Source organism: Cynoglossus semilaevis, chromosome 4, assembly GCF_000523025.1.
Source record: "Cynoglossus semilaevis isolate Cse_v1.0 chromosome 4, Cse_v1.0, whole genome shotgun sequence".
NCBI classification, from domain to species: Eukaryota; Metazoa; Chordata; class Actinopteri; order Pleuronectiformes; family Cynoglossidae; genus Cynoglossus; species Cynoglossus semilaevis.
The window spans coordinates 11,819,891-11,837,246 of NC_024310.1; the positions used below are offsets into that span (position 1 = coordinate 11,819,891).

At 43.5% G+C, this 17,356-nt stretch overlaps 1 protein-coding gene across 8 annotated transcripts in view; it reads left to right on the plus strand.

Moving 5' to 3' along the window:
- The first annotated feature begins 2,638 nt into the window (after positions 1-2,638).
- LOC103378106 (muscleblind-like protein 1) overlaps positions 2,639-17,356 on the plus strand; it is a 43,721-nt gene continuing 29,003 nt past the window's right edge. For 2 of the 8 annotated variants that reach the window (XM_025054986.1, XM_025054991.1), the window contains exons 1-2: positions 8,602-8,812; positions 15,490-16,463. In XM_025054986.1, the coding sequence (XP_024910754.1) occupies positions 16,290-16,463 (174 nt within the window). In that variant the 5' untranslated portion in view covers positions 8,602-8,812; positions 15,490-16,289. Of the gene's footprint in view, positions 2,936-8,596; positions 8,813-14,842; positions 15,028-15,489; positions 16,464-17,356 lie in introns of those variants that run through there. The other 6 variants (XM_008309186.3, XM_025054989.1, XM_025054988.1 and 3 more) reach the window with 6 other exon arrangements.

Below are 17,356 nucleotides of genomic sequence, written 5' to 3' on the forward strand. Positions count from 1 at the left end.
ACCCCGGCCCCCGTTGAGTGGGAGTAGTAGAAGTACTGCCCTTCCACTTTTACCAAAAGCAAGTTTTAAAAAATGCCGTGTTAGCTCCACTTTTTATTTACCGGTAGTGAAATATTTTGCAGTAAAAAAAAAAAAAAAAACAGAAGCAGAGAAGGACAGTTTATTCCCGACAGCTGCTTAAATCCTTTCTCCAAACTTCCTCAAATCTCCTACTTTTTTCCTCCATCTCCGATGTCTTCACATGTATTTGCTAAAGATGTGTTTTGACATCTATGTCCAAACAGTGCCAATCAGGACGGAGCAGGACAAATAACAGTCCATGGAAAAATGGCATGTGCGTGCACGTGTGCTAAGTGTGTGAATGAACAGCAGAGGACCACGGAGCCTGTGGACACCTGCTGCTCTCATTAGTCTTCAAAGAGCAGACTAATCAAATCTGAATCACTTATTCAGATTATTCAGGGTCCCTCAGATTCAAGGACCCTTCATTAGTCTGGCCTCAGAGTTCAGGCTGAAGGTGAGACTTTTCTCTGTAGAGTTGATGAAGAAAGTCCAACTAAATGTGTGGCCTGTCTCTGTGGACAGTGTGTCTCCCACACATAGTGACTACAACCTGTCGCCTCCCACCTTACTCCCCTCCCCCGGTCCCCCGCTCCTGCTTCCCTTCTGTTCCAAACCCACTGACATATCGTTGTTGCTGTAACATCAACAGTGATGGATACGTGGAGCACAGCTACCATCTGTCGCCATGGCAACCGGGAATCACGCAGCAGTCTACAACAGGTGTGGATTTTTGTGGCTGATCAATCAAAACCATTGGGCTGTTACCATCTTTTGTCCCCCATGTGATCTCTAGCAGATATTTCTAGCTTTAAAACACAGTCTTGGTCAGGGGTGTCAAAAATATGGCCCGTGGGCCAGAACTGGCCTGCTAGAGGGTTCAATCCGGCCCGGTTGATGAATTTTGAAAGTAAAAAAAAAACTGCCTATTCACTTGTTAGTGATGTTTTGTCAAATTATATTTGAATAAATATGAATATTTTCTAATATAGTTCTACTTATTTGCAGGAGAAAACAAGAGGGGAATAATCATGGAGTTATCGTTATTTGAGGTAATCATGTTATGATTGTACATCAGATACTACATCAGGTACTGCATATATCTGATATCACAGTCATGTTGGACAAAACCAGGTCAAAACCTGGGCTGGGGGAGACCAGATGTGGCAGGATCAGATGTTAGAGACCCTGTTGATGGAGTTGTCAGTGGAAGTGAGGTTTTCAGAAAGTTCTTGTCCTCCTCGGCTGTGTGGTAGAGGCAGGAAAGACACCGTGGCGGTCTTCACTTGGTGTAGCGGTCCCAGGAGCTTCCTGTGACGGCCCAGCCCCTGGGAGCACTGGAGCTCCCTGTGAAGTTGTGAAAGAAGTCTGAAGACACTCGTATCTGTAGTAACGCTACATGAATAAAGAAAAGTCTTTGGGAAAATGAGTCTCCTTCTGTTCATTCACTAACATCTTCCATCTTCCACTGAGTGTAGTCAGAGTTTACCGTCTAACATCCCAGCTTTTGTGATGAGGAGAATAAATCCACTGCAGCCACAGATGAATTATCGCCTCAGAAATGATGTGGAGTTCCTTTGTACCTGAACCCGTTTTTTTTCCCTCTTGCTCTGATAATGATAAACGAACGAACGCTCACTCGGTGACACAGAGGATTCTGTAGGTTTGAGGTTGGATCTCAGTGGGTCAGTTCAAGCACCAGAGACTGATGAGGGGGGACGGAAGAAGGGAGGGAGGGAGATAAGTGTTGGATGAAAAATTAACAAGTGAGGGAAGACATTAAAGTAATCAGCCAGGTTGTGTTGCAGGGCTCAGCTGTAAGCTGTTGATTTATAAGGACTCAAGGACACCAACAGCCTTCCACCCACTCTGTCACCATGGGAGACGGTGAAGGCAAGGTCTCTTTTCTGCTGCCTCACCTTCAGTCTCTCTTATCTTACCTTTTCTTTACCTCCCTCCCTCTCTCTCTCCTCCTCCTTCACTTATCTGACTGCCGAGCCTCTTATTCCTGATAAAGCACTCCGTATTAATTGTGTTAGTGAATGAACCAATTAAAGACAGGAGTGTGGAAATATATTTCAGTACGCCAGGTACTTTTGCTTGGTTTTGTCCGTGTGCACGTGTGACCTCTCGCTGTGTTTTGTGACTTCCACTAATGTATGTTATCAAAGTGCTGCAGGCCTCAGTGGTCACCGCACGTCGCATCAGCAAAAATGACCGTGATCACAAACAGTGGTTCCACGTATGTGCACGTACGTATACCCCCCCCCCTCCCCCCGTCCTGTTATCTGAGAAGGCAGAAGCAACAGTTTCTTCACTCGTGTGATTTCAAGCCTGAGTTCTTGCCGTCTCTGCAGCAGCGGCTCAACCTCACACTCAGTGTTCGTTTCAAAGAAAAGTAAAAAGTCAAATCATTAGTTTGTCAAATTTGTGGGGTTATTTTCATTATTATTTTGTGTGTGTTTTTTGTCAGAATTTGTCTTACTATTCTACTAGAAGCCACAGAGGGGGAGTCAGGAGATGGAGAGAGAGAGAGGGAGAGAGAGAGAGAGGGAGAGAGGGTGGCTGTTGCCAGGGCAACCAGGGCAGCGGCACTCATCATCATGGGGCTCCTTCTTCTTCTGCAGTCTGTGTGTGTGTTTGAGTGTGTGTGCAGACCCAGTGTGTGATTTCACTCTCCTCCTCCACCCAGACGAGGCGAGAGGACATCCCCCTTAACACCGAGCCAGAGGGAGCCAGAGGGAGAGGGAGATAGAGAGCCCATAATGCACTGCTCACTGTAAGGTTGAAGTGGTGTCGATTCATCAGTTCCTGCTTGTGGACATCGTGCGTGAGTGTACGTTCAGACGCAGAGCGGAGCGGAGACGACAGGCAGGTAAGAACAGATTTTTTTTTTCTGTCCATGAAAAAAAAAAGCGAGCGCTGCCCTGACAACATGATCTGTTTATCTGTTTCTGCCTCTGAGGAGAAGACGCAAAATCACTCCCCTGACAGACGGGGGAGACAGTTATAATACCCGACAGGCGGTGGAACCTGCAACTTCTCTGCCTGTTGCTCATCAGGATAATGCTCTGCTGATGAATGATCTTAAAGAATAACATTTGTCAACATAACATTAGTTAACATCACTGTCGTAAGTGTCCATGTGTTCTTCCTGTATTTAAACATTTATTTATTTTAAATAATATTAAATATGTTGAGCATCACCAGCCCCAGAAGTGAAACGTCTTTTTCTTACATGTGAGGACCGCTGACCTTTGGCTCACATCAGCCAAACGTTTATCCAATGACAAATGTATGTAAATGTGTTTTAACCAGTTGGTATTCCGGTGATTTGTCAGAAAAATGTTACATCAAATTATAGTAATAGTGCTCATTAGGCCTAATGAGGCAATTAAACGTTGAATCCTCATTTGGTCCTCATGTCTGTGTGGCTCTTTGTTAGAGAAACTAAATAACACAGCAGCTAATTCTACAAAATGACCGTTCATTACGGAACACCACTGACGCTGATCTGCTGGGTCACTCCGTGGTTAAACACTGAGCCACTGAGGCTCGCCACCGCATCAGCTGTGCCAGATAAAAGAGGGAACTACAACTGCAGCCGTGGGACTCAAACTGATGACCCCAAATGTGACATTTAGCCCCTCATCTGCCCCCAGCCCAAACGTTGAAGCCCTTTACGAAATCAGTTACGATCTCAATGTAACATACAGATTGAGGAATAACTTCTAGAAAATGTTATTTTTAAAGTACATTCCAGTTTATTTGTGTGTCTGTGTGTGGATGTATATGATTAAATTGTCAAACTCAAGGCCCGGGGACCAAATGTGGCCCACCAAGTCATATTGTATGGCCATGCAGCAAAATTTCTTAACCTATAAATTAAAAGTTTTTTTTTTATTACACAGCAATGAACAATATGTGTTCATATTTGTATTCAAACATTTGTAATTTGAATAAATAACATTCAGCTGGAGAAACATTTATTAATACATTATGGAGTGGTTACATCTATAGTCTTCAAGGAGAACTGTGTTGTTGATGAAAATGAGTTTGACATCTGTGCTTTAGTGACTTATTATATTGCAGATGTGGGAAGTCTTAAAAGATGACTGAAACCTCTCACTAACATGAAAAGGAATGGGTGGAATGGCGCCACATACAGGGAGAAAGAAGAACAATTCCACTGCTGCAAGAAACTGAGGAAGTAGAGAAATATTTTTTTTTATTTGGATTTTCATAGACTGCTGTTGGTCATCATTAGAAAAACTGGATGAAATCTTTGTGGCTCCGCCTTCAACCGCCTTAAACCTGCAGAACATATGATGTTCATGAGCCCAACCAGATAACTGAGCCCCTCCCTAACTGTGATCACGTTATATTTATTTTAGTAGTGAACAATTTTGAAAGAAGTATTTTTGATTTATGTTACCAAAGGACAGAACAGACTCTGTGTGAGATCACGTTCTGGGAACAGAATTTCTGTGGCTTCCAGACCAGAAAGACGGAAACACAAAGCTTTGCAAGGTCGTGGAGTTTTTACAGACCCAAATAGATCAGTTTTATGATTTGACCTTAGATGTTCAGAAATAGAGCAGGACTCTGCTGCATGTTGAAAACCTCACACTAGGTCACACTGCTGGAATTTCCACTGGGGTGAAATCCTGGTGGTTTTCTGACTGACGCTTCTTTGCTCGTTGTCCAACTCTGGCTTTACTTAACAAGACGAATCAAAGATGATTTATGGATTACTCTGGACTTGGCTGCCTTTTTTTTCACCCCCCTCAAGTTCTTGTCTGTAATAATGTGGAGCAGGAGGGACATATGCTCGTGTATCTGTGTCCTGATTTTTTCTGTGTCAAAAGGAAATAGAGGTTAGAAGGTCATGTTCGAAAATATTCCCATCCTTTCTTCTGCAGACAGAGCAGCATCAGCAAACCTTAGTGTGCATTAAACTGCAGGAACTACAGACCAGTGAACAGACTTTTCTCTGTAAGCTGTTTTTACTTCCACAGTACAAGTATTGTAACTGTAACTTTTTTTATCTTCAGTAATGGATTTTCTTGTGTTTTATTTAAAGATTCATTTCGTTTTAAAAGAAATCTTAAAAAATAATGCATAATTAAAAACACATAAATGCTACAGTAATCTGTTAAAAGTTCTAAGATGTTCTGATTATGAAGGATTTCTAACATGTTCACGTTAGTCTGAGCAAACTAGAATGTTTTTGACATCAAACATGAATGGGAACCTCTATAATATATTCAACCATTCTAACCATTTTAAGTATTACTAAAAACCCATTTTAGATTTTTAGATTGTATCTATCCAAAATTTAAAGAAAACATGGAAAATAAACTGGAGTTTATTGGTGCTGAAAAACAGGGATTCTCTGTTTTTTTGCTGTCCCTCACATTAATAACTTTTTGGTACAGTAGTTTTGTCAGTGGCGGTACGATGATAATCTCAGACCATTTGAAACCAGGTTATCATAATAAACGTTTGGAGGTGGATGATTCACAGATTTTGTTTGTTGTTTTTTGGATCTCTGGGGAGGCGTTATTATGTGACAGTTGTTTGCAGTGTTGTTGTTAGCACAAGATTGGGGTTTCCTGTCTTTTTCCTGGTAACTGGTGAGTTGATGGTATTAAAGTACAAAAATGAACAGGGTCATTCAGAAGGTCATTCAGGACATCTGTCTGTTTTTTCATTTGGAGTTTGGTGAAAGTGTGGTTCCAGATCGCTGGTTTGCTGGTTGACTTTTCATGTTCTACCTGTGTGAGGTTTTCTCCAGGTTCCTCCCATGTTCCAAGAATGATAGAGGACCAGGTTCATTGATCTAATTGGACCTTTGTCAGGGGGTTGTGATTGGCTGAAGACCTGTACAGACCTGGTGTAACTGACATTGTCGTTGTACACAGACACAGTGGACTTCACTAATGACTTCAGCAGCAGGTAGATCAGGCCAGGAGCTGTAGAGGGAAACCAACTGTAGAACAGAAGCCTTGTCTGGTCTCAGTAGCTGTGACGTAAATGAACTGGTTCTGAATGGATGAATGTTAAACATTTCTGTGCAGAAATAAACCCTCTAAGACTGAGCTTCAGATTAAAATATAAAGACAGCTGATTTACTGAGCCGTCGACAGAACTGTTGTTCCATCCACTGTGTAACTGTGACAGTTGGGAAACATTTCCTGGGAAAACATAAACAAATCAGAGTGTAATGAAAAGGCTGAAGTGACAATTACGTTGTCATTACAACGTGTCCACGCTGGGAGACGTATCGTTGTGCTGCCAACTGTGGAGGACGGCTGCAGGGCCTTTTATGGTCACAGGACAGTGACTTCCCAGGTGTAAAATTGAACTGGAGTGTGTTGATTTGTCTCCATGAATGAAGTATTAAATATTTATAGAATCTTGGACCAAACATTAACACTTGGAGCAGTGCAGTGATCCATCAGTGGTGGCTTTGGGGAACGAGGCTCTGTACAATCAACACCAGTTTATCTTTCCATGTATATGTATCTATATACATATACAGTGGACTGCCTCTATCCAGTGGATATACAGGTTTAATCTGTTTCACAGCAGCACTCGTGTGTATTCCCATTCAAAATAACTAAAAACCAATCTGTGTCTGGGCCACGTTTTCAAATCCGGGTGGAAAAATGGAGCCTGGTCGAGCACTCGTAACTAGGTAGTTCCTTGTATCATGGAATACTCGTATTTTAGGAAACTCGTATCTAGGGGGTCCACTCTAATTTATGTTTAAAATGTCAGTGGAGTTTAAAAGCATAATCTGTGGAATTATGGGAGTGGGTGGGGTCAACAGTAGGCCTTTCTATGAACCAGGGTTCTCGTAGCAATAAATTCACTGGGTAAAGAATATAGTATATTGTTAAAGAAATGTTATATCATTGGCATATATTGAGAAAAATACGATAGTGTCGATGTTTTGCTGCTCAATAGTAAACGAATACAGCAGCACAACACTGCAGCTGAGAGCAGTGAAAACGTTAGGCTAAGCATAACTGGAAAACAGAGGTGACCTACTGTACACACACTGTGAAAAGAAGACATGACGCAGTAGTGACACTGACGTGAAGTTCTTTCTGCACATTTATTATTTTTGGGGACATTGGTTTAATTCCCCCTGAATAAAAACCATTGCTTTTCTGTCATCAACCATAAGAGTGAAAAGAGGCCGAGTACACACACTTTCACACACACACACCCATTTGATAATTTTTTCCAAACACCCTAAAATGTATTTGAGCCAAGTCAGTGATGTGGCTCTGAGTCACACGGTAACACCCACCTGATACAAACACACACCCACACAGCTCCACCAACACTCAACACTCAACACACTCACACACGGCCACTTAGACACACACGCACCTGACGCAGTGTTTGAGAGTTAGACGCCATGGCAACAGAGCTATGACTCTTTCTGTCCTGTGAGTGGACTGGAGCTGCAGAGTTTCACCATCTCAACCGAATCCTGCTTCCTGCATTTTATTTTATTTTATTTTTTTGCAAAGCAAGATAAATGTTAGTAGTTGAAAATCCCCCAGAGAGCAGCAGAGCGGTCATCACACATCATGAGGAGGAAAAATGTTCACCCTCGCTGGTGCAAAGTACATTTACTACTCTTTTGGTGCAATAAGATTTACCGTCCAATAAATGTATTTAAATATCTGCGTTTCGGTTCTGAATGCAGAGGTAGAAAGGGAGAGATGTTTTTTAGCATTTGCATGAGAATGAACTGGCCGCAGATACAGTGCAGGAACAGACACTGAAACTTTTGAAGCATCTGTCTGCTTATCGTCAGCACTAAATATTCAGACATGTAACACAGAATGGATTTCACCTTCTGTTTGCTTCTGCTGAAATATCAGCTATTGACATCAGAACAAAGGAGTTTGGACTGGGTTGCCTTCAAATATATTTGTCATTCATTTCTTCTGACAGGGAATTTAGTTTCTTTAAAAGTCTATATCTATTTAAATATATATATATATCTGCGCTCTTTTGTGCAGGTTTAACAAGCTTGAAAGACAAAACAGACCCATGGAAAATCCATGGAAATGGTAAAAATATGGCAAAAGCTAGACTAGAAAAAGATAAATAAGCATGTGTATATATTAATTATATAATGAAACATATTTCATGTATCAATAATTCATTTGGGATGACATAATCAATATGAATCACTGAGAACAGAGCTGACGTCCCCACAAAGCCAACGGTCCCTAAAATGCGACTGGTGTACCAGTCATAAATCATAAATATCTGTACACTCAGATAAGTGGGAAGTTTGTATGATCTCAGTAATATCCCTTCTTACTCTCCTCCCCTCTGCTCCTCTCTGGCCTCCTCCTCCCTCTCCTGTATTTCATCCAAGTAAAAGCTGCAGGAGGTGAAGTCGCAGCGTGCCGTGGATAAACTCTGTGTTACATGTCTGGCTGCGCTGCCTTATACGGAGCCTGCTGTGTCTGGATACAGACAGACAGAGAGCTCTGCCAGCAGTGAAGGGCAGGGAGGGAACGGAGGAAGAGGAGGAAGGAAAGAGGCAGGGGAGGGAGGAGGAGGAGCACTGATGAAGGGAGTGAAAAGGAGGAGCGTGGCTAAAGTAAGCATGAGGTTTTCACTTTCCATTCTCAGCAGCAGCAGCAGCAGCAGCAGCAGCAGCAGCAGCAGCAGCAGCAGCAGCAGCAGCCGTCAGATGAGTCTGTGCAGAGATAGAGTAAGTCTGGTCTGTTTACTCGCTCTCTCTTTTCTCTCTCTCTCTGTGTGTGTGTGTGAGTCTCACGCTGTATTATTTTATGTTTGCTCTGACATACACCACTGAGCTGTCTTCCTGCTTAGATTTCCTCTTTCTGCTGCTGCCACACTGCTCTGAGCTTTTCTTTTCACCTTCTTTGTGTGTGTGTGTGTGTGTGTGTGTGTGTGTGTTTGACTGTTAAAGTGTGATACTTCTAATGCAGGACAGTCTTAATGTGGAAAAGAGCTGAGCCGAGACCTAATAATGGCCAATGTTAGTGTGTAATGTTCCGCACAGTTGTTAACTAACACACACACACACACACACACACACTGGTTTTTGTGTATTATGAGCACATCACATGGGCATAAAGTAATACATCCTTTTACCAACGTTAAATATTACTAATATATGTCTCGTGTTTAACTCTAATCTGAATTTAATCCTAATCCTAATTTCAAACCAGGTTTCAGATTTTATTTAAATTGTCCCACTGAATGTGGAGACTGACAAAATGTCAGTCTTTTTCCAAAAATGTAGCTATAACAAATACACACACACGCGCAAATACAGATACCAACACACACACACACACACACACACCCTTCCGTGCAGCTTCAGCACTCAGTCTGTAGTTAAATGGCAGTTTTCTGACCCCTGCTGTCCACAGAAAGACTAAACACACGTTCCTTTAGAATTAAATGAATGAAAACACACACACACACTGAGTCATTTATCCATATGAACAGGCCTGCTCTCCTCATCTATTACAACAGCATTACTGGTGTTTACACTGCTGTCGCCCTGAGGAAACCACTCTGCTGCTGCCTGTCTCACTGAGGCACGGTTCACATTCAGAAATACTGCAATTTACAGAACAGCATGTAGTTAATGATAATAATAGTTACGCCTGTGTGGTTGTAGACTTCTCTAAACGTTTGATGAGTACCAGGCCTGGTTTAGCTAACGTTAGCTCTGGTGTCCGTGCTTGGAACGACATGACACTGTAGACAAACTGAGGTGAAGAAAAAAAAACCTTTCGACCAAAGCTGCCATCAGAAAGTTCTAAAACAACTCCCAGTCCAACTCTGATCTTCCATCTCCTGTAAAGCTAGTTTATGTTCAGCGGTTACTGGATTTTCATCTTTGATTTTGTTTTCTAACAGTCAGTGTGTGTATATTCCACCCTGCGTCCTTTGAACAAACACCCTTTTCTCACTCACTTACCTCCACTCGTCTTCCTCTGTCGCTCCCTGCCTCCAGCCTTGCTGCCTTTTCACGGCTCACTCTGTTTCTCGTTCATCGTCTGTGCAGATTAGAGCACGCTCATATACAAGGTCATTAGGGTATAGAAATGTGAGAGTTCAGAGGCAATCAGATGTTGACCGTATTTCACTGCACACACTTCATGAAGCACTCGATGGAAGAAAAAAAACTCTAATTGAGGGAGAGGAGGAATGGTTACCTGACCATGACTGATCATTTAACTTCAATAAACCAGGACCTGGATTTTCTTGATATATTTTTTTGCGGTCTCTCCCCAACGTCCCACCTTATCCTTCAACTAATCTCTCCTTTAGAAGTGATGTCATCCACCTGCTGTCCTCAGCAGGCTCCGGGCGTCCTATCGAATACAGATGAGCAGTGAGAATGTGAACGTGCATAATGACGAGAGTGCACCCCTCACCCTGATTTACATGATTGAATCATGAAGAAAAGAAAACAAGGAGGAGGATCTGATCAAGGTGACAGCAGGACAAAAAGAGCGACATAAAAATAAAAAAAAGCTCATAATAGCAGAAAGACGGTCAGTGGCTCGGAGAAATGGACCAGAGTCTCCTGAGGACACTTGGCAAGTGGCGCGCGGAGTGAGTCAGTCTGTGGTGTGTGATTGTTGTTTTCCCTGCCCTCTTCTGAGCTGTCACCAGACTAATGCACGCTACTGGAAGATGTAATCTGTGGTAAATACAGCTGGAACTACGAAGGAGTCCTCGGTGATTTCCACAGATTAAGATGTCAAACTGAATCACAGAGGTCTGAGGAGAGGCCATTATTTTTGTTTAGACAAAATCTGCCCTGATGACAAGATGCCAGGTTCTCTCCACTTGTGCGTTTCTCTGGATGGAACTGAGGAGTTTTTTGTTGTTGTTGCTTTTTATTAGGTTGATATATGGGGGTGTAAGGGCTGTGGTGGCTTGGTGGTTAAGGAAGCGGACTTGGGTCAGGAAGGCTTCAGGTTCGAGTCCACCAGCTTTGAGGTGCTCTGAGCATGGCTCCGTCCCCGCTCACTGCTCCAACTGTTCACTTTGGTGATGGGTTAAAAGCAGAGGTCACATTTGGTGGTGTGCTGTGGTGTGTGTCACAATGACAAGTAATTATTAATTATATATGTATTTAAAAAAACCCTCATACAGAGAACCAACCATTTACACTCAGACTCACACATTAACACTGATCTGTTTGTTCTATGACTGTGAACTGAAGACCAGTTCTTCGTTCTCTGTTACGTCTTTGGTCCAAACGAGCTGACTGTGTCACATGCCCTCCTGGCCCATATCTCATTATATTCTGAATATGTGGACCGTGTCTGTCTGAGGCCGTGCCACCTGTCCCGTCTGTCTGTCTCTGCATCTGTCTGTCACTGGGGTCTGTCGTCTCCTGCTCACCTGTGAGTCTGAGCAGCCTGTGGAGGTTGGCTGCTGTTTGAGTAAGAGAGAGGTGGAATGTTAAACAGACACTCTGCCCATGTCTGTGTCTACACCAGCCCTGCATCTGTGTGTGTGTGTGTGTGACTGCAGGTACTGGATGTAAATTTAGTGTGTGTGTCCACATATTACAGCATGTCTGTTTCTCCTCCCTCCTACGTGTGTGTGCTCTATTTCCATAAACACACCTGACTTGTATTTTGTGTGGACTTTTTAAATATAAATACATCATTTCCTCAAAACTAACTCAATTTTTAATGATAAAATGATAAAAAACAAACAAAAAACTCATTCCTTCCTTTAGTTGAACACAAACCTGAGCTGCAGTGTGGACGTAGTCTGGTCTTCTAACCTGATGAGGTCTTCACCACATCTTCAAATGACGCTCAGAACTGACTCCCTGTCTTAAAGTAAACATCCTAAACATAATGCCCAACCTAAACCCCAGACTAACCCTCACCCTGAAGCCCTGAACCCCCTCAGGGGGATGGATTTGGATTCAAACCTTTTATCCTTTTTTATCCCAGTATATACAAGAACACACACACACCACCTCCATTTATATTCCTGAGAGGAGCAGACTGGTCTGGCTGTGGGTTGCTTTATGTCCATGAACCCGATGACTCCCACTCTGCCTCTGCATTACACCACAGTGGCACCAGCACCACAGCCAGCCACACTGCAGTGACTATAAAGAAGCAAACGGCTGGACGTATGCACGTGTGTGTGTGTGTGTGTGTGTGTGTGGGTGTGTGTGCACGCCTCAGGTGAACGTCAGATTTAAACACATGATTTCACCTCCTCTACTCCCCCAAATCCTGTGGTCTCCTGTCGTCTGTGTGCCTGGCGCCCCCGTCTGCGTGCGTGTCAGGCTGTTTAAAGTCTTGCAGCGTTAACAGTGTGCAGACGACAGCTTGCACACTTGCCACTTGACTGCCCTGGCTGTCTTTTCTCCTCTGTTTGTTTTACAGCTAAAGGAAGGAGTTTCACACGGTGTTTGTTAATGAGAGTGTTTGGGAGCGAGTGGGCACAAGAAAGATAAGTGTTGTGCACATGCGTACTCCACGCTCCGATGCGTGTGTGTTCCACAACGCTCTGAGTGACCTCATCTTTGTAGACGTGTGTCCTCTGGAGATGATGTAAGAGGACTGATGCAGGGATTTCCTTTATTTGTAATTCCACTTCCTCCATTCAGTGACATTACATTGTTATGAAGAGATCTGGGAAAAAACAGCTGTTGATGATTTTCTACGTGGGGGTGACAACTGCCCCATCTGCCCTGCAGAGCAGGTTTGGAAACCCCGGGAGTAGACACAGACTCTCGACCTTTATCCACGGTCCAACTGTAAACACTGTTGACACAGTCGCATCAGGTAATGTCGCAGCTCCCTAAATGACTTTTATGATGAGTGTCCAGAGGGAGAGGATGTTCATGAGAACGTCAGGGGTTTGAAACCGGGCGTAGTTCCACAAAAAGCTGTCTGAACGCCCACCACCTCTTTATCCGTGCTTTAGACGTGGCGTGTGCGTAGTTGCCTTGGCGATGATGACCTTGCAGCATATTACTGTGTCACTGCAGCATAAGGTATCGTGTGAATGAGGGATGAAAAGGGAGGAGAAGAGAAAGTGGAAGACAAAGGAGGCTGCTGTTGAAAGATGTTCACAAAGTGTCACATGACACTGGGACTTTGACATCTTTAAGCATGTAGATGAAAACAATAGAACAAGCACATATAAAAATGACCGAAAATGTATTTTCCCGTTCCTTCCTCTGTCTTTTACCAGTGTCTTTCCCAGTTACAAACTTCTTTTTGATTTTAACCTTACTTTTGATCCTTTTTTTCTTATTCTGAATCATCATCCGACCCTCACCCTCACTCCCTCCTTTTCCAGTGACAACCACCCCTCCCTGTTGCTCCTCTCAGTAAGGAGGGCAGTGCAGGTCGTCCATAAGTCATACCCTGGTCCTCTAGTGATGCAGTGTAATATGACACGTTCGGCACCTGCTTTATAAACTGCTACAGTCAGCACTCTGTTACTGCTCACATTACGGAATTTCTCATGTCTTATTTTTGTATTTCCCGTAGACTCCATGAAAATGTCGGAGTTTTGTCATCCACGGACATTTTCATTTTATTTTCTGGCGGGGATTTACGAATGAAAACGCTGTGCCATGTTTATATCAATGAGAAAGTAGCAGTTAGTTTGAGTCTTTGCAACTGACACAGGCTGCCACAGGAGGCGCCATTAAGTACGTGGCTGCATCTCCCAGGCTGCCCCATGGGCCATTAGTTCCTCTGGGAATCAAACCCAAGATTCTCTGCTTGTAAGGCAGACGTGCTAACCGCTTAACTACGGCTCCACATTATCAGACCATTAAATTGTTAGCTGCTGTACTCCTAAATAAAAACGAGCTGGCCGTCAGGGTGTGGTTCCTGGCTGATGCTGTGGACTAACAGCTGGTGTTGTGCTGGTTTGAAAAATAATCAGTTTGTAAACCAGTTTATGAAAAACAAGGTCTTTAGGTCAAGAAGAAATTCCAGGTCATCTTCTTGCAGATATGGAAAGGACTTTGTGAATTACAATAAAATCACGATCACCTGGTGGTGTGGCACTGTTGGTGGTGTTTTTTTTGGAGGAAGTCCACTTGTTTACAGTGTGGAAGAGGAGCTCCTAGTACACAGTAGCAGCAGGTGTGGTCTAGTATTTACACATATTTTCTATCTTAATGGCAAACCCATTGCAGTATCTTGTTTTTATGGCGTTAACTTTGACTCAGTAAACACCTCTGAAGCTCCTGCACTCGTAGCTCTGATGTTGTAAAAATGTTGCCTCCTCAGCAACATCTGAGCTGTGAGTTCATCCATGGTCTGGATAAACCTCAAAGAGCTTTCTTCATTCAGTAGATACTTTGGCTCCACTGATAGTTGGTTCATCTCAGGTCATTTATCAGCCAATATCAAATGTGTCTTGAAATGATATTCCTCATGGATTTTGTTTTTCTTTTTGTAGATCCAGTTATTGTGGATGAGGGTGTTATGTCCCAGTGGAATACCCCCGTGTCCTTCACCCGTCTCCACCTCCTTTCTACTCCAACATCATAGCCTGGTTGATCTGAGGGTGTAATAATATCTGCTGCCTCTGGCTACAGGAAATGACCACATACATTATTCACATATGCTAAAAAACTAATTGATGAGTCCTTTATTTATATATTTCCCTTACTCCAGAGTCATTTCTCATATTCCTGCTCTGACTTGACTTCCTCGCTTTGGTTTTTTTAAATGTTCTTTTTTTTTTTTTTGGCTTCTTTGATTTTTATGTTTGACCTGATGAGGCACATAACGGGGCAAACCTGAATAATATTACATGAAGGCAGAGTAGTCCAGACACACAGGAGCCCAGGAGCCCATTTGAAGTTTGGAATTTTTGGTACTTGCTCAGCCAGTCTTGCCAGGGAAGGATATTGAACCATCAATCGTCAAATTACAAGTATGATTCGCCAACAACTGAAAAACCATCATTTTATTTCAGTTGCTCTATGTCCCTGTTTGACGCTCCCTTTTTTAAGATTAATTGTCTTCACTTGAATGAATGAGTTTTACATTTAGCAAAATCTCTACAAAGATTCTCAGTCATCTAGGTCATGGTCAAGGTTGAAGAGTTCTGTTAGGCTTAATCTTAACTGTACTCCCCACCATCAGTTTAAAATGAAGAAGCTTTTCCTTGAACAACTTCCCATCCAGTCGGCTAACAGAACCTTGTTAGCAAAATCCTACTGGATTCGATTCCTCAGATGAGAGCCCAGAAACCTGTGTGTGGGCTGTATGAGACCTTGATCATGGAGGGTGAATGAGAACAGGGACAATTGTTCCGGTCAAGGATCTGTTCATACTGTGTCAGTGTGTTTGTGGTGAGTCGTCCAGTGACGCCCTTCTCTGTCCTCTTCCACAGAGACAAGTGCCTTCTGATGCCGACTCCTGGGGCTTTTTGGCTAGACTGAAACCACCTCTGTCTCTGTGCCTCCCCATGTCTGTCAGAGTCACCCCCCTCAGCATGGGCACCAGGACTGCCAACACCATCTACTGAACCATCCACTGCCCCACTCTCACCCCCTTCCCATCTCCTGCTCCCTCCACCAGCCGGGCCTCCACCGGTGTCGTCAATCCACCTTCTCCTGAGGAAGTCGACCCTTTCACCCTCTTTTCCCGATACAGGCTGACAGTGAAGCTATCTGCTGCTGTGAGTGGAAGGCGATTGTCCTTTTGTTGTCCCCTTTACCTGTGCCTCCTCCACCTGTTCTTGCCTCCCTCTCCCTCTCCCCCTCCTTTATTCTTCCCCCAGCCCTATGTCAACTCCTCATGGACCAACTAAATCAATAATGCGTTTTGCCATTCATCTCAACTGACAGCTCAGCCGTGGAGCGAGTAAACTGCTGTGGGTAGGAGAGCAAAGCAAACGTCTGTGGCCACCACCTGTCTGTGCCCTGGGTGACAAACGCTCAAGGATTTCTTAAACATCTTCAAACAGACTGTGAGGATGGGCCACAGGTGGTAGAGGAGTCCAGTCCTCACAGCCTTCCTCACGCAATCTCACTCCAGGACAAACCTTCCTAAAACTGGATCCCCTCCCTCCCATGCCATTTATTGTTTCTTTATTTTCATTTCTCCCTGTGTCGTCCAAAGCACACAGACACACGCACGTATTTGGTGGATTTCTCTTCTCTGTGAGCGCCCCCTTCTTTACGGCTCACGATGGCGTTGAATGTGACACCCATCAGGGACACAAAGTGGCTGACGTTGGAAGTCTGTCGGGAATTCCAGAGAGGAACATGTTCACGGCCGGACAACGAGTGCAAGTTTGCTCACCCTGCCAAGAGCTGTCAGGTGGAGAACGGCAGAGTCATCGCCTGTTTTGACTCACTCAAGGTGAGTACGAAAAACCACTCCCATCTTCATCCATCAACCTCCTCTGTTTCTCTTTTTCAACCTGCAAAGATGGATTTCCTGTTGTGTTGTGTTCTCTGACAGGTGTTCTGATTTAAAACGTACCTTTGTCAAGTGTTGAGCTGTATAACTTTTATTTGTTTAGATTTTATTTAAGTCTAAAAAAATAAACTAGAAGGAAACCTGTTCAAATGATTGAAGTTCATCAACAGGTTTCCTTAAAAAAAAAAAAAAACACTTTTAACGAAGTGTATTTCAGGCATTAGATCAGACAAAGAAGCAGGTAGTGACTCGGTCAACACTTTGTTATTTAACCAGCTTGTTCATGTTGCACTGCCTTTGTAAATGCATATTGAGATCTTTTGCTCATTTGTCCTGGTGTGTGTTGGATTTATATCAAACCAACACATATTTCGATCTTCAATGATCAGAAACCAGTTTCCTTTCCATTGTTAGCAAACTGCAGGGACAACCCACTGCATGACAGTTCTAAAGGTTAACACTGGGTGAAGTAATGGCAGATGATACCAGCACAGTATGCATGTGTGTGTGTGTGTGTGTGTGTGTGTGTGTCACCCAAGCTGGGATGCTGCCATAATCACATTAACATCTGTGATTCAAACTCACAGTTTCCGTCAGTACCATAGAACCGAACCCCGGGCCGACTGTTGACTCATAAAGATTTACCATGGTGAAGTGGAAACACAGAAGTAGGACGACATGCTGTGTAGTGTTTGTATGTAAGTCTGCCAGTGATTTGTCTGTGTGTTATTTTGAGGTCATGCAGCCCACTGGGGTGTTCTCAGAAGGCTCTATAATTTACTGTCTATTTTTGCCCTGGCACGGAGACAACTCTCTCCCACTACGCTGCTTCT